The sequence below is a fragment of the Pollachius pollachius genome (assembly GCF_949987615.1).
Source record: "Pollachius pollachius genome assembly, chromosome: 4".
Lineage (NCBI taxonomy): Eukaryota > Metazoa > Chordata > Actinopteri > Gadiformes > Gadidae > Pollachius > Pollachius pollachius.
The window spans coordinates 23,634,712-23,652,244 of NC_136937.1; the positions used below are offsets into that span (position 1 = coordinate 23,634,712).

The 17,533-nt window shown below is 46.0% G+C and overlaps 1 protein-coding gene across 1 annotated transcript in view; it reads right to left on the minus strand.

Annotated features, from left to right (window-relative positions):
- Positions 1-17,533, minus strand: part of spega (striated muscle enriched protein kinase a) — a gene marked incomplete at its 5' end in the record, with an annotated part of 90,386 nt that overhangs the window by 63,727 nt on the left and 9,126 nt on the right. Inside the window, one exon of the mRNA XM_079734247.1 lies at positions 2,509-2,607. Within this exon, the coding sequence (XP_079590373.1) occupies positions 2,509-2,607 (99 nt within the window). The remainder of the gene's footprint in view (positions 1-2,508; positions 2,608-17,533) is intronic.

The window sequence follows — 17,533 nt, forward strand, 5'->3', positions numbered from 1 at the left end:
AGAGTTATAAGCGGGAGAGGGAGAGAGTAGGGCAGAGAGAACGACGGGGAGGGAGAGGGAGGAATACGGACAGAGAGAGGAAAGAGAAGGCAAAAATACTCATTTACCTGAGTCAACGGAGGTCATGAATTAGGACATCATCACTATTTCTCAATTTTACTATCCCTTCTCCATTAAGTCCTTATCCTAAGACATTCTGGCTAGACTCGGGCCTATAAGACTTATATATTTTAGTCTTACGTTCGCATACGTCTGCTGTGAACTTTTACAACAACAAAAGGAAACATCAAAACAAGATCAGCTTCCAAAGTGTACTGACTGCAGCCGGGTGAAAGGCTGAGAGACGATTAGAGTCACAGCCTGGCGACTCAATGGGAAAGCGGTGCGATCACACGCATGGACTGTCAACCGTTTCCCTCTCAGGACCCTAAAGATCATTTCAGCCTGTCCCCGCGTGACTCACGATCACTCCCGGGAGTCGGGGAAGAGGTCAGCGCTCCACTTTGGGTCCCGACCCATAGTTTACGAAACGCTGCAACATCTTGAAGAATGCTCCTTTCCCCTTCCCCTCTCTACCTCCCCCACCTTCCACCATCCCATCCCAATTTAAGAGATGATAGACGTTTTATGGATGAATGAGAGAGAGACGGGAGGCTTGCTTTGGGAAGCAGAAAAAAGAAAGAGAAGTCAGCATCTTCCTTTTAACGACACAAACATTAGAATGGATAGAGAGAGAGAACGAGAGAGAGAGAGAGAGCGAGAGAGAGAGAGAAAGCAACAGAGAGAGAGAGAGAGAGCGAGAGAGAGACAGAGAGAGAGAGAGAGAGAAAGATAGAGATACAGAGACAGAGAGCAACAGAGGGGGAGAGAGAGAGAGAGAGAGAGAGAGAGAGAGAGAGAGAGAGAGAGAGAGAGAGAGAGAGAGAGAGAGAGAGCCTTAATCACACCAAAAGACACTGATTTTAAAGAAATCATCTTCTGGCAGTAACTTTAATTTTCATTTTGGCTTGAGTGCACAATGCAGAAAAGCTCAATTGTGATTTCAGATTGATATTGTTTTTTGAGTCCTAAAAATAAATAGAGGATTCACCTTGATTCAGTAGCTATAAAAATAATTTAAAAATAAATAAATAATAAGAAAGAGTGAAAGATGACTTGATATGAATCTGTTTTCTTTGTTGTCATGACAATAGCAGCCCTCGGTTCCTTATCATTTGGTTCAGGAAGTGGAAGCAGCCAAGAGGAAAACCTGATATCGACAAAACGTATTTCTGAACGAGCATGGGGGAAACACGATAACAAAAGCGGCCATTTCTGTGTGGCTTTATTTAGACGTGACGAGACACAAAACCAACTGGCCAGTGACATATCCTGCGATATTCACCCAGCAATGAAAGAGTAAATCTTCACAGAAATCTTTGCACAACAGTAATGTACTCAGTATTAACTAACGACAACCTCTTTCTTTCTCCTAATGGGCTCTACGGTTTAGCTCATTAGCTTTAAGGTATTATAAACAATACGCAACCTAAGCACATTTTCCCGGACTCATTGGTACAAATCAACATCATTGGGTGAACTAATGAGTGGATGAGGCCTGCGCTGTGTTGTGGTTCTGCGGTTCTTAAGGCCTGCGCTGTGTTGTGGTTCTGCGGTTCTTGAGGCCTAGGTTGTGTTGTGGTTCTGCGGTTCTTGAAGCCTGCGCTGTGTTGTGGTTCTGCGGTTCTTAAGGCCTGCGCTGTGTTGTGGTTCTGCAGTTATTGAGGCCTGCACGGTGTTGTGGTTCTGCGGTTCTTGAGGCCTAGGTTGTGTTGTTGTTCTGCGGTTCTTGAGGCCTGCCCTGTGTGTTGTGGTTCTGCGGTTTTTGAGGCCTGCACTGTGTTGTGGTTCTGTGGTTCTTGAGGCCTGCGCTGTGTTGTTGTTCTGCGGTTCTTGAGGCCTGTGCTGTGTTGTTGTTCTGCGGTTCTTCTTGAGGCCTGAGCTGTGTTGCGGTTCTGTGGTTCTTCTTGAGGTCGTGGGAGGTCGCAGCAGGGAAACGTGAGTAGCACCTGGGCCGGTGGGCCCCTAACGCTACCTGAACCGCTGCATGGGCCCCTACAACCAGGACGCCCTAACAACCCTCAACCGCTCCGACTCATTTATTATGTCATTTAAATAGTCCAACTGAAAATAATCACACTCTGTTTTTGGCAGTTGGTTTGCGATTTTGGCAGAGGTGTTGGTAGCCGTTTGAAATACACGCTAATGTGTCATTTCACTTTTCTAACTACTACTGTTGCTGTACTGTCTCGATACTGATTTACGGCTGAAATGATTATACCGTGTTTTTTTAAATTTACCCTTAAATTAGAAATTGTACTTCCAAGCTGCTTTCTAGAAATAAGGACGTTGTCTCTGCGGATGGTACTGTGGATGAACATCACGGTTAGCAAGCTTAGAGTGTGTTAAGATGTGGAAGATAGGCAAACAAAACCCAACAGACCCAGTGTGTGTGTTCGAGGGTCTTACCTGGGGGTCCTCGATGGGTGCCCTGAGGCCTCCCCAGCCCTGCCTTGGTTTCCATTGGGCCCAGAGGCTCAGTGGCCTCGTCTTCTGTGGTCTCAGAGTCTGAGGAGAGGACAAACAAACAAACACAGTCAGTCGCCGGGAAGAAACAGTCACACAATCGACGACGTGAGGAAGAGGTGGAGGTGGTAGGAAGAAAAATAACCCAAAAAATGAAAAATACTAAACGACAGTGTAAATTTGGTCTTGTCTTGTTTGTCGCTGTGGTTCCTTTGTTTGTTTTTTGTCAAGAAGCTCCTTAAGAAAGTTTAAGGAACCCCTTGGTTCCAATGTACAGAAGCGGAATGAATTGATACTCTAACCGTGACACCGGGTCCGCAGGGTGTGGGGAATATAAATAGAGACCGTTCTGTCAGCTCCCCGCGGGTTGAGGCGACGGTGGGACCCACTTCATGTTTGTCCTCAAGAGTTTTCTGTCTCTGTGACGCTGTTAAAAAGAGCTAGGTTTAATGTCCCTTTCAAGTATTCTATTTGTGATCTTTGACAAAATGCCCGCTTTTCAAAAATTTATAAGTTCATTCTGCTTTTTAACACAATTATTAAGCTAGCCCATGGTAACTCATTCGAAGCAACACTTGCATAACATTTTATTGAAATTCAATCTGCTTTCATGCACTTATTATGAGCTTCTAATAGCATATTTTATCCTTCAAACTTTAAATTAAACAGTTTCAAATGTTTCAACAGTGAAATGTGTTCTGCTAGCATAACACAATGTGACGAGCAGAGGTCAGCACTGTTTGTACCGTTCCCTTTCCTATCCTGTTCTGGAGAGGTTGGGATAACTTTGGATAGAAAAGAGAAAACAACAATTTTCTCATCCCAAAGTTACAAACATGCAGGCATAGATCTGGCACCCTCCCTCACTGAGCTCTAAAGGAAGACATATTGTATTGTGTCCTCTGAGACTCACGTTTTGGCATGTTCCTCAAACGAAACAAGACCATGCAGCAAAAAGAACAACGTTCAAACTAGTGCAATAAAAAAATGTACGTAACATTGATAAATAAATGACAAAAGAGATGACGAATGTAGAATTCAAACGGAAGAGGGAGGGGACAAACGATAGCAGGGGGGTGCTCTGGTTGGGCTGGTATATGGACAATGAGGACCACCACAGCATCACATGACACACATGGCAACAGGGTGGAAGGGGGTGGAGGGGTTGGCGGGTTTGCGGGGCTGACGGCAGTGCCAGTGGTGGTGGTGATGGAGGGGGAGGGATGGAGGGAGACAGACGGACAGGCGACGGGCGGTTTTCATCCAGCGTTTTTTTATTTTTTTTACCATAGCTTTGCTTTCGGCAGGAGCGGAAGACTTCGCTTCCATAGTGACAGCAAGAGAGGGCAGACGGGAGAGCAGCGTTACTATGGCAACCAGCATCCCTCTCACCCACACGACCAGCGGGCCGCCTCTCGGTACCCATTAGAGTCTAAGAAGAGTCCCTCCTCGGCGGGAGGAGGGGGGGCAGGCCTGGCGGATAACGTTTAGCGGTTAGATGGCTCCGTCACAGGGGCTGATGGGGGTGATGGGGGTGGTTGGGGGAGTTTATGCTCGACGACAGGATAGGAAGAGATAAAGACAGAGGAGGATTTGTTTTGTGTGTGCCAGGGGGGTGGGGCTGGGGTGGGGTTACGTTAAGGCAGGGGTGGGGGCGACACAACCAAAAGCGTTCGTCTTGAGTGTGATGTGTGATGTTGCCGGGTGTGAGTGTATGAGTGTATGTGTGTGTGTGTGTGTGTGCTCATCTGTGTATGCGTATCTGTGTTCGCTGTGTTTAATAGTGTTCCTGTCTGTATTTGTGAACATATATCAGTGTTTGTGTGTTTACCTGCATGTTTATCTGTGTCTTTTTTTGTGTTTGTGTATCGGTGTGGATCTGTTTGTGCCTGTGTGTGCACGCAGACGTAACCACATCCACTGGAGCTAAACAGCTTGCACACCAGGCCAGCAGAAATCTACTGCAATGTAATTACCCCAAGTTATAGCTCAGAGTGTCCTGCTGTGATGTACTGCATATAGGAAATTAGGGGCGCAGTAGCTGAGGGGAAATATGATTTACAGTTATGTAAGTCTCCAGATTTGCAATGTCAGATATAAGGTAAAACACCCCAGAGGCCAGAGATGAATTAGTGTACCGGACGGGAAACAGGGCGCTATGACTCCCGTTCTACGGAGTACTTGGTAGAACCCAGTCTGGAGTCATAGCGCCGGTGGGTCGGCGTGAACCCAAAACATGCAACAAACCGTGTGGTACGACATAGAGTGTGGTACCGTGACGGTTCTTGCGGTGCGCCAAATCACCTTTGGGTTTGTGGGGCCGTGATTATCGCCAGACACCCTTAAACCGGTTTGTTTAAGGGTGCGTGGACGATAAGAACACCTTTAGTGTAGTGAGATGTCAAAACGTGGAGAGTGTTTTCTACAAGCTGTGGAGTGCCCTCAATGTGGGCCTTTAAAAACCATTAACATGACTTATTACTGGTGCCGTTACACTGGCACGTTGTACTGGAAATGAACCGGAATAGACTTGAGTAACGTATGATTGATTAGAATAGAACAAGACATAGAAGAGTGGAGTAGAATACAATAGAGCAGCATTAAATAGAACAGAGTAGAGAAGAACATAATAGAGCAGCATTAAATAGAACAGAACAGAGTACAGTAGAATAGAAGAGAACAGCATCAAATAGAACAGTAAATAATATAATATATTGCATGTAGTCCAAAAGAATAGTTCTTACAATGATAGAATAGAAGAGAATAGCATACAATAGAAGAGAATACAACAGGATAGAGCAGGATAGCACAGAGCACGGTAGAAAAGAGTGGAAGAGGACTGAACAGCATAGAATAGAGTTGAGTAGAACCAAGGCAGAAAGGGTCGTCCTGACAACACACCATGAGTAAATCTTCCAAAAGTCCGCGTGGAGTGTCCCGTCCTCTGAAACAAACGCACAACACCACAGGTTATTAGAAGAGGACAGTGGAGTCGAAACAGGACGCCCACATCAAGCCGCGAGTCGTCAGTTTCTAACACGGGGACGACCAATGAGGGGATTTATTGTTCTGTTGGGTGCTGCTCTCGTCCTAAAAGCCAAAAACAACACACTTGCATGGGTTTGTCCAGACATTTGAGCTCAAGGTGATGTTGTTGTCCATACAGGCAACATAGGACACACAGTTGTGTATTTCAATAAGAAACACAGCGCTATGAAGCAGCCAACCCCAGTCCACACCAGTGGGAGCTGTGGCCCAAGGGGCCACAACACCAGTATGACATGTCACAACCTGGAATACATTGATCCAACGAGAGAAGTGCATTATGGGTACTATGACTTCAAAGTGAATTTGGAAAGACGTTAAAGAAGGGGGAAAAAGACAAAGAGGAAAGAGTGATTTCAGTGGAATTACTCTGCATCCAATATTGCCATCCCATAATTCCCCTCCTCTGTTGAGCTGTCTGTTGAACAGTTTGATAAAGTATCGACCGCTATAGGAGGTGGAGGGTTATCCGCGCTGTGTAACTGAATCCTCCAGAAGCTTCCATTCTTGCTTTTCATATTGTAGTCCCCTCTCCACCGCCTGGGGCAATCATATCAGCTATTCCCAGACACGAACTGGGAGCTCAACACCCTCTCAGCCACCATTTCAGAAGCCTTCTCAATAAAATTAATCCCTTCCTCGGAAAGGCAGAGGGATAATACCAAACACACCACAAAATACGAAATAAACTAAACAATAATTGCTTTCATCCTATCACAAGGGCAGACAAATTGCATATTAAGAGGTGGCAGGCAGTTTGATACGGGGTAAATAAAGAGATATTGGAGGCGGTTTGTGTACGTTGTGCCCTTCTCCTCATCCTGCCTCCCATAGCCGCTATAGCCTACTGACACAGTTCTCCTGAAAACCCTACCTCTTCACATAACGACTGTCCCCAGTGGGCTGACGGCACACACACACAGACACACAAACACACACACACACAGACACACACACACACACACACACCATACACACACACACACCTTCATGAGTATGTGATTCCTAACACAGGTTTTCCACAATTTTCCAGGGATTCTGCTGACCTATCCATTGTTGCAGTTACAATTAAACCCCTTTATAGGAGAGGAGTCTTTCGAGTGTTTCAGAGATGTTCCATTCTGGCTGCTTTAAATACAGCTTTCTACACCAGCCGACCCTTACATATTTAGTTCCCATCCTGAAAACATTCCTTTCTCTAGATTGATATTGCGTCCTAAAACAGTAGTGGCTCACAATGTATCTACCCTCTCTTCTTCTCCTCGCCTCTCCTCTCCAGAGGAGCCCCTGAAGTATCCTCAACAATGCTACCACACACTTTGTCTCGTCATTTCGAGGAACAAAACAAAACCAACATATCAAAGCAACGCAATCCCCTGTTCCTCTCCCGGTCGGCGGTCCTGATGACCACCGGAGCTGGGCTCTCTATCGGCATGCCTCAACTGTCATCCTGTCTGCTCAATGCCAGAGTGGAGTACGCTTTAGTTCTGCGTTAGAAAACCTCAAAGCGAAGAGGCAAAGCCACCACACTGAGAGAGAACAGCAGAGGCTTTGGTTTCTGTCTTCCCGGTATTCTGTATCTCCCCGAGACAAAAGAGAGCGAACTCACCTGAAACCGCTTCTTAGACCAGATCTTCTTCATCTCTCTCAACACCACTTTCTCTCACACAGTCAGCAGGGATTCACGTCAGTACATACCACGTTTAGATCTATACATATAGGGATTTATATATATATATAATATATGTATTTATTTATATTCATATATATATATAAATATATATATATGTATATATGTGCACGCTTTACACTAAAACATCCCCGGGAACCGTCACGAGGTGTGGCGTCCGGAAAAAATCTGAGTCCAAATGAGATTCGGCTTTTGTGGTGTGTGGGCGTCTTCGCTCTCTCTCTCTCTGTCTCTCTCTCTCTCGCTCACTCTATCTCTCTCACTCTCTTTCAAGCTCTTTCTCTCTCAGTCTCTCTCTCTCTCTCTCTCCCCTCTCTCTCTCTGTCAGCAGCAGGGAAGAAGAGAGAGAGAGAGAGAGAGAGAGAGAGAGAGAGAGAGAAGGAGGGAGAGAGAGAGAGATGGAGAGCGAGCAAAGGGAGCCGGAGCGAAGAGAGCAGGCAACAAAGCGAGCGAGCAGTAAGTAAAGAGAGATGCACAGGAACAACCTAGAGAGGAGAGGGGGACGTTTCAGGGGAGAAAGGAAGAGAGGAGAGAGGATGGGAGGAGAGGAGGGGAGGAGGGGAAGAGAGAAGAAGAGAGCTGGAGAGAGCGATGAGGAGAGAGAATAGAGGAGGCACATACGGCTGTGTGCTTGTGTGTGTGTGTGTGTGTGTGTGTGTGTCTGTCTGTCTGTCTGTCTGTCTGTCTGTCTGTCTGTCTGTCTGTCTGTCTGTCTGTCTGTCTGTCTGTGTGTGTGTGTGTGTGTGTGTGTGTGCGTGTGCATACACAGATGATCGCAGCGTCTCTCTGAGGCAATTTTCAGTTACTCCACCCCCGCTCGCTCACACCACCGCCTCCACCTCCTCCTCCTCCTTCTCCTCCTCCACCTTAACCCTATCCGTTATTCCCACCTCCTCCTCCTCCTCCTCCTCCTTCACCTTAACCCTGTTATCCCCCCCCCCACACACACACACACACACTTACCCACCCACTTTCTCCAACTCACCTCCCATTTGTGCCTCAGCCAAGAGCAGACGGTTGAAGACAGAGAGGGCAATGAGGAGGAGGAGGAGGAGGAGGAGGAGAAGGAGAGAGGATGAGAGAGGGGGAGAAGGAAGAGGAGGAGGAAAGAGGGAAAAAAGATGGGATGAACTTGAATATCAGAGGCACCAAGGGAGGGAGGGGGAGAAAGAGAGAGAGAGAGAGAGAGAGAGAGAGAGAGAGAGAGAAAGAGATCAGACAGGGATCAGGATGAAATAGAGCCTGTTAGACAAATGGAGAGGGGGGAGAGAGGGAGTGAGAGAGGGAGGTGGAGAAGAAGAGAGTGAGTGTCAGAAAGAAAGAGATGAAATGATAAAGAGGGAAAATATGTTCACACTGGGGGAAGGTTGAAATATGTCTAGACAAAGGAGGGTAGAGAGTAGCGATTGAGAGAGGGAGAGAGCTGATGGCTTATTTTCAAAGGTTTCTCATTTCACATCCTGAAGCTACAAACATCAATAACACTAGTTAATCCAAAGTAATCCCGACCAATCTGACTCCACAATAAAGACTCTCTTTCTGTGCATATCTATTACCAAACACACAACACAATAACACAATACCCAACACATCAGACCTAGAGATCCTACCCTAACATATCTCTAAAATATCTCTGATACAACTGCACACAACCCACAACAACTCAACATGCAGCACACCTGTAACCCATCCAAGACAGAAACCCACTGATAGTAGAGCTTGGCGATTAATACATTTTTTATCGAAATTCGAATTTATTGTTTAGGACGATTTTTAAAAAAGAAAAATCGATTATTATTATTATTTTTTTTGATAAGTTAAATATCAAAGTGAGTGTGTATATTTTGCCTAAAGTCTGTGGAAACCAAAAGCAGAAGCACAACACATTTACTCCAACATCTTAAACTGAGCCACGCAGCAGAGTCTGAGATGTGTTTCGTTTATTTTGCTTTTGTAAATCATTGTTATTCTTCAAATAAAATCCAAATTTAAAAAAAATATATATATATTATATATATAGAAAATAAATCAATTAAAATCGATGATCGGGTTTGGTTTGAAAAAATCTGAGATTATATTTTTAGGCCAAATCGCCCAGCCCTAACTGATAGCCCACTATACCCCACCACCACCTCTACCACCACCACCTACTCTTCCTCCAACATCTTCTCCTCCTCCACCACCACCATCTCCTTCTCCACCATCTCCTCCTCCACCACCACCATCTCCCCCACCACATCTGACACAGCGTTTCTCAAGCGAGACATGGCGAAAAAAAGCTTTGATGAGCCAAGGTAAAGGTAGAGTTAAGCCTATTTAGGATTTAAATAGTCACTTGAATTTGAAAAAAATAAATAAAAAGTAAAACATTAAATATATTCACAATTAAAAACAACTCGAGTCATCACGAAATGAGTATCACAAACAAAACATCCCATGGTGGATGCTGATGTACCAGCCCTATGGAGGCAAATGGCAGTTCAACAATGGATGGCTTCATGCTTAACATAGAGCCCCAGCATGTCTTTATTTACCCTTTAAGTGGATATTAAAGGGGTTGGACCCACTCAGGCGTTTTCCAATACATGAGAGTACTGCTTCATACAAAGGATTAAAAAAAGATTGTAGTCTGCAAACAACTCTGTTTCCCCCAAATAAATTATGAAGTACTCTTTCATATTAGAAAAAAGCTGAGCGTGTCGGTACCCCTTTAATCCAGATACACAAAATGGTCCGGTGAGTACAGACCTCAGCAGATTCCCAACCAGCTATCTCTAATGCATGGCTCCCATTGTCCCGGAGGTGACCAGAACACAGACACCACTACAGCGGCAGGCTAGCCCAGGGCTATGACTCCCTACCTCATGATCCCTCTCCCTGCTATGGAGCAGGGCCACGCTGTGAGAGAGGTTAAAGAGGAGAGAGGACGACCGCAAGTTAGCGAGCAAGAATACAAATCAAATGAATGGTAGTTATACTTAAATGTTTTACGGACATTTATATGAAAGAATGCATTGGCAGTAGAAAAACGACAACAATAATTAATTAAACATGTGTTTTAAGGGACTATATAATTTTCTTTAGGTCAGAGGAGCTCTTTAGCCAATCAGGGCAAAGGGGGAGTGGCCTGAGATACTGTAGCCCCTCCCCTTTGCCTGGGCCTGCTAGGAACCCACCCAATAGCAACGTGAGTTATGAACCCAAACAGCGTGGAGCGGGAACAAGGTGTTTGAGTGTAAACAGCGATAGAGACGCGCCAGGGTCAAGCAAGGATGAATCTATAATTCAGGTGGAGGTTTTGAACAAATGCTGAAAAATCCTCAAAGGATTTTGTTGTTTGTTTTGACCTTTAATATATATACTGTATATTTCTTTGCCTAAGATATATTTAGATATATTGTATATGTGGTTCTGCTTTTTCATAATAACCTCTCTATAATGTCACAATTTTAATATCAGGATCAAAGGTGTCCAAAACAAATACAGATACTGTATTAGCTCTACATCTAGCCCTGATCTAGCTCTACATCTAGCCCTGACCTAGCTCTACATCTAGCCCTGGTCTAGTTCTACATCTAGCTCTTGTCTAGCTCTACATCTAGCAATGATTTAGCTCTACGTCTAGCCCAGCCTCTAGACTCCACCTTTTCAGAGTTCACCTAGACTCTGCATAGCCCCCCCGCCCCCCCCCCCCCCCCCCTCATCCTTATTGTATGTCGTACGTCCTGGCACTTAATGTACGCACTTATTGTATGTTGTACTAAGTTATAGTACTTAGTTGTGAGGCATCTTATTCTAGCTATCCTTGTTACGGGGAATGGGTTAACCTAGTGGTTGTTACATCCTTACTGTACCAACAGTGATATATTGTTGTTTCACTTTCTTATGACAAATGTACTTATTGTCAGTCGCTTTGGATAAAAGCGTCTGCTAAAGGCGTCTGCTAAATGCCCTGAATGTAAATGTAGGCATCCAGAGCGGTAGGAAGAAAGCGCTCAATACTGCTTTCCACATCCAACACCTTCCCCCAACACACCTTCTCCACAGGCACATTCATTCCATCCATTAGACACGTGTGTGTGTGTATGTGTGTGTGTGTGTGTGTGTGTGCGCGTGTGTGTGTGTGCAAAAAAACACTCACAGTCAGACTCAAGCTAATTGCGTCATTGGACACCTCTGTGCATAGCCATGCGTACACACATTCACTCACACACACCACAACACACACACAAATATGTGTGCAGCGACACACACACACAAACAAACATGCACACATACACTAGACACACACACACACACACACACGCACACGCACACACACAGATTCACACACACACACACACACACACACACACACACACACACACACACACACACACACGTAAGTGCACCAGCACGCACATACACATGATCACTCAACCCATGTAACCACAAATGCACACATAATCGATTATCATTTATTAGTGTTAAATACAAGGTCTGAGAGATCAAACCCTTTGCTCATCCTTTCTCATTTCATCTCTGGCTTCACCACCCGCTCTGGTTGAAAGCAGCCATCGTCTTTGTTTTACTTCCTGTCCGGCATCTAAATGAGACGTGCTGTTTCTGTTGCCGTGCATTCACAAAATCAATAGCGGAGAGACGCATCGCTGCCACGGCCCCGGCAACTGCGCTGACGGACGGGCGGCGTGACCGATCTGTTCCCCTCTCCCGTTCCGCTGCCACGGAGACGCATCGACGGAATTGATTTTCAATCTCGAGTGGAATCAAAACTGAGTGCCTGTTGATTGCCACCCGCTTTTTGTCATGAATGGTATCCTTCCCCCTGGTGACACCCTGCAGGGTGCAGGGTGGGGGGGGGGGGCAGGGGGGTATAGAGGAGGCCCTGTGCTGACAGTATCGTCCCACCGGCCCCCTACCTCCCAAAACAAGCCTCCTTCTGATTTAGACCCTGTAGTTTGGAGTTAATGCTCTCCAGATCTTCTCCCCCACAGTAGCTTGTAACTGAGGGCCGAGATATCTGCCATGTGGGTAGCACGCGGGGCTGGGGGGGGATTCAGAGTTCAGAGCTAGCTTCGGTTGTGAAAGTGTTTTGGACGCATTTCGACGGTCGAAAACACAAGTAATACTGTGTAGGAAGAATCAAAATAAATATACGCAAAGATGATTGTCTGAAAAGGTCATAAAATTTGCTTTCTGCTGGAGTGCCCAAAAGTTTGTGTCACTACATAGTTCGCTAAGCCTGAAGTCACCCACTCTTCCTTCTGACCCTCATTTGTAATCCATCATTGCCAAGCACAGAGAGGATTCAGAGGGATGGGGGGGCTCTTGTTTGTATGTGGCTGTACACTATGAGATGTTTCGATGTCATAAAAAAATTATGCTCATCTCATGGGAATATCTTAATCTGATAAACACGTGAGAGCTGCCACATGTATAACAGTTATAGTACTTAGTTGTGTAGCATCTTATCCTAGCTATCTTTGTTGTCTACAGGGAATGGGTTAACCTAGCGATTGTTAGTGCTTTGCACTTGGTTCTATGACCATCCTTACTGTACAGACAGCGATATATTGTTGTTTCAACAATATATCGACAAATGTACTTCGCTTTGGATAAAACCGTGCTAAATGCCCTAAATGTAAATTTAAACATGCGATTTAATATTGGATAACGTTTCTTCGAGAAAGCCCTGACTTCAGAACAAATCGAAAGTTAAGTACATAGCCCAATGCATGGGCCTATTGAGCCTATTATGTGTTCCAGTGTATCTCTTCCGCTGTCTTCAGATTATACATACCACCTATCATAGTTGAATACGTGAATACGTACGTCTTACATGCTATTACCTCCCAGGGCGGAACTCTGCACCCTCTGACAGTGGGGGGGGGAGCCATCAATAACAGGGCTCTATTGTACGTTCATCTGGAGACCCCCATGGTAATTAGTAACGGCGACACTGCAGTTTAGTCGTTTCTCCGAGTGCCAACACCGAGCGTTTAATAGCCCCTTCTGCCCCCTCCCCAGTGAGCTCGGCCAGCCAGTGAGCTCGACTCTGGCGGCCATTGTGGCGGTCGATACTACTGCTCTAGGTCCAAGACAAAACTCCAGCCGGGGGATCGATACACTCATTGCCACGACAACCGCCGTGAACATCGTCCAATCAGAGGTCCGCTTTTTATTTTTTCAAAAGTCAACAAATCAACACAGGCTGGAGAGAAGGTGGTGTGTATCCTGATCCTGCCACCAGACAGACAGGGATATCTTGTTCATATGATTTGCTGTTTCGCTCATCATGCTACCATGATGTACGCCCTTCCTGGCACCCTTTGCAATGCCAGCGGCCCCTGGAAGAAGGGATCCCTCCTCCCTGCTCCTTCTCCAGGTTTCTTCTCTCTGGGATTGGAGAGTTGTTCCTTTCCCTTTAGCAGGCTGTTAGGATTAGAGGGTGTTGTATAATGCAGTCCTTTGAGACTGTCATTGTGTTAAAGGGCTAATAAAGTTAAACTGACCCGATTCCATTTACCTGACAGACGCTAAGTCCATATACAGTCCGACCCCACCACTGCTGCTCGACTGACTGCACAGCAGGATACTGACAAGTGGTAGGCCTGTGTGATGTGATGTTGACAAAAAACATGTGTAACTTCTCTGGTGTATCCACGATGCCGGCGACAGAACGCTGCCAGGATCTGACAGGCAAGGACTCCGCCGTGGTGAGTGAATCCCTGATGCTCGTCTTCTGTCACTGACTGGGAGAAAATAAGCTTTTGGATTTTATTCTTGGGTTTTTTATGATGCACTGCTACAGTTCTGGGTGGATGCTTATCCCCCATCACACTTCATTCATGAGGGATTGGATACTGGAATCCAATGCAAAAGCTTATTTATTCAAAACCTATCCAAGTCCATTATCATCCAAACACCAAAGATCTGCAGTTCTCTCTCTCCGATCGGGTTGGTCAAAAGGTGAGACCACAGATACAATTTGGTCCCACGCCATCGCAGTCAACTACATTCACCCCACGTCCTCACCAACAAAGAAAATGAGATCACAACCAAACACACAAATTGCCGACACCACAGTTTGGGCTTTGCAATACTTCTAAGTACACCCATTAGGGATCCTCCTGTTCTCTGATTCACCGGAGCGCCTGGCTCGGACCGGCCCAAGTCACAGGCAGGCGGATGTTTAATTAGCATTAGCAAAGCATTGCGAAGCTCATTGATTAAGTGACAGCGGAGGAGCAGGCCGCGGCGGCGCTGGGGGATATGGTGGGGTCCACCACTTCATCAGCAAACCAAGAGTTCAGTTCTCCTCACCAGGACATTAAAACACACACACACACACACACACACACACACACACACACACACACACACACACACACACACACACACACACACACACACACACACACACTGCTTTAACGATGGAAAAACCCAAAAGCTGTTCTTCTTCCAACTTGTTGGTGCTAAGAAGAATTTGCTGTGAAATAAATGGTTGCAAAACATGTGGTTGGTTACTATTTGTTCATTTTAATGATGCATAGATCCCAGCTCACTCATATTGAATTCAAAAACATGTCATTCAGGAACGGGTAGGGGTTGAGGGATGCAGGCTCTGATATTGGGGATTGAACCCAGAACGTTTTGGCTTGGAGTCAAACCCCCCTTACCACTAGACGAATACCATATCCTCCACATCCTGACTTTCAACATATAGGCCTGGGGGTCGCTAGCTATTCGCTAATACTAGTTTAAAAGAGCAATGATTGATGGGTCTGACCTGGCTTGTGATAGGAACTTTAACCGCCTAAGGGCGGAATTAACAGTATTGATTATTGCTGTTGAAGGTAGATGCTGATATGTGATCCAAGAAGGGCTCGTGATAACCGATCCATGCTAGTAATTCTTGTCCTCGGACGACATAAACCATAACAGAAGCCAAGCGAACAAAAACAGGGCTTCAACACAATGTGTTTTCTAGCGACCGCTCCACCATAACGACAGGGAGACTAAAACCTGCCTCACAAACGGTTTCATGACACATTCTTAAAAACAGCGTTGACAAAAAACAATAATTGGCACTTCAAATGTCTCCATGACGCATTCTACAAAAGGCCCCCTTCCGTGTACTCATGCAGCAGCCCTCCCCCCTCCCCGCGGAGACCATTCTGGGCCTGATGTCTGTGCATCAGAGGGGTGCTCACTCTCCATGGTTACCGAGATTGGTAATCCCACACGCAGGAGAGAGAGATGGGGGGGGGGGGGGGGGGTCGGCAGAGATGTACAAAGCGCAACCCGATCCTACCACCAAATCCTCCACTAAATCCCCGGGGGGCGGGGGGGGTTCTCTCTATGGATTATTGGGTGCCTGCGCACAGGAACACATGCCATCTAATTCCCAACAAACAGCCAGCGCACGCTGCGGCCCCCCGTTCATCCGTGCCAACCAAAGGCCCCTTGGCTCTGAGGTCCCACATTTTTGGGATGGGGGACGGGGGGAAGACATGGAAAGTCGTTAATTGCGCTATTGCGCAACTTTCGAAACGCTCGAAAAATCACAAAACACTCTGTGCCTCTTGTCTCATCCGTGTGTGTGTGTGTGTGTGTGTTTGTGTGTGTGGCCAATTTTGCCGAGTGTGACTCCTCGGGTTGGGGGGGAAACCCCGGCCGTGCTGATTGCTCACAGCGAGCTGGAACAGCAGTATAGGAGCCTAGCCTTGGTTTGTACAATTATTGTGGACTAGAGTGGTTTCAGCGCTGCCCTCTACAGGCTCCATGTGGGAAGCATAGTGAGTGGTTGATTGATGGCACATGTGTTTCTCGAGACGACATCTTTCCTTGGTCCTGTGAAGACACCTGGATGATGAGAGCTTGATGTATGAGGGTCTCAGCTCTAATGTCCATAGTCTGCCTGTAGCCATCCCTGAACAAGATGTCTGCTGCTCACTGACCTGTATCAGAATTCACTTTTCAAACAGCTTTCGATAAAAGCGTCTGCTAAATAACTTGAATCCTGAGTTCTATGTCCTGCAATGTTAATTTTCAGAATATGTTTGTAGATGGGTCATGGTATTCGTTCCACATGCAGAATTGTGAACCAACCCTGTCCAATAAGTAGGTCCCAAAATGTAAAGGCTTTTGGTCATACTAAAAAAGCTTGTCGTAGTTTGCACACAGTCAAGTCAAGTATTTACCTACTGTTCCACAGAATGGCTAAAGGGTGTAACAGTGTGTGCTCATGGGCAGGTGCTCTTGGGCTAATGCTAATAATAAATAGCTTACATGTTAGCATTTTTAAAATGTGCGATTTAAAGAACCAGCGATGACTGATTTGCTATAATGAAAAACCTTTAAGGCTAAAATAAAACCCTCTAAAGGGAGACACGGCTGTCAAGTGAATAATTTGAACAACTTGCCTTGAAACAAACACAGGTTTGATTCCAATGTGTGGTCCTACGCTATGGATGCAAATCCCTGTCCTTCCTGTCCTTCTCTTCACTGTCCTCTCCATGAAGCAAAATAAATGTCACCGGAGATCTGTGGCGTCCCTAGCATAATCAAATCTCAACACGAACTGCATGGGCTGGGTTTGTTTGGATAGCTGCTGAGACCCAGAGATTTCCAACTCACCCCTGTTCTTCCGTCTCGGCCCTCCTTCTCCGTCCCTTGAGCTTCTCAAAGCCCTCCTGGCGTCCAGCAGCTCCCTACGAAACATCTCCTCAGGCCAAATGTTCCTTTGTTAATTCCCACCACTCAGCGAGAGGCTCAGACGAGACTCACTGAAAACTGCGTTTCCTCAAAAAAACTCCTTTCGTTACAAACTCATCCATCCTTTCCCACGCCGTTTGTTGTTATTTGCAGTAATTTAATATGATTGAATATTTCTTATTCCGATGTCTCTCGCGCAAATGTGAACTTTCTTTGGAGGAAGGAAAGGACTTAATGTCCTTCAAGATAGCCGCCAGACTGCTAAATTCTCCTCAGATAAGTTCTGGTCTTACTCATGTCCTGTTACAGTTCTCTACGGCCAGTGTGACTGCTAGAGGAGGGGTGCTCTGAGTGAGGGAGATGTGGTGTCCCTACTGATGGCCGGGGGATTACACACATATGCACATGTCTGCAAACATGCACATACACAAACACACACACACACACACACACACACACCATTTTTATCCCTCCCTGTCTTGCACACAGACACACACTTTTAATTCTCTCACCCAC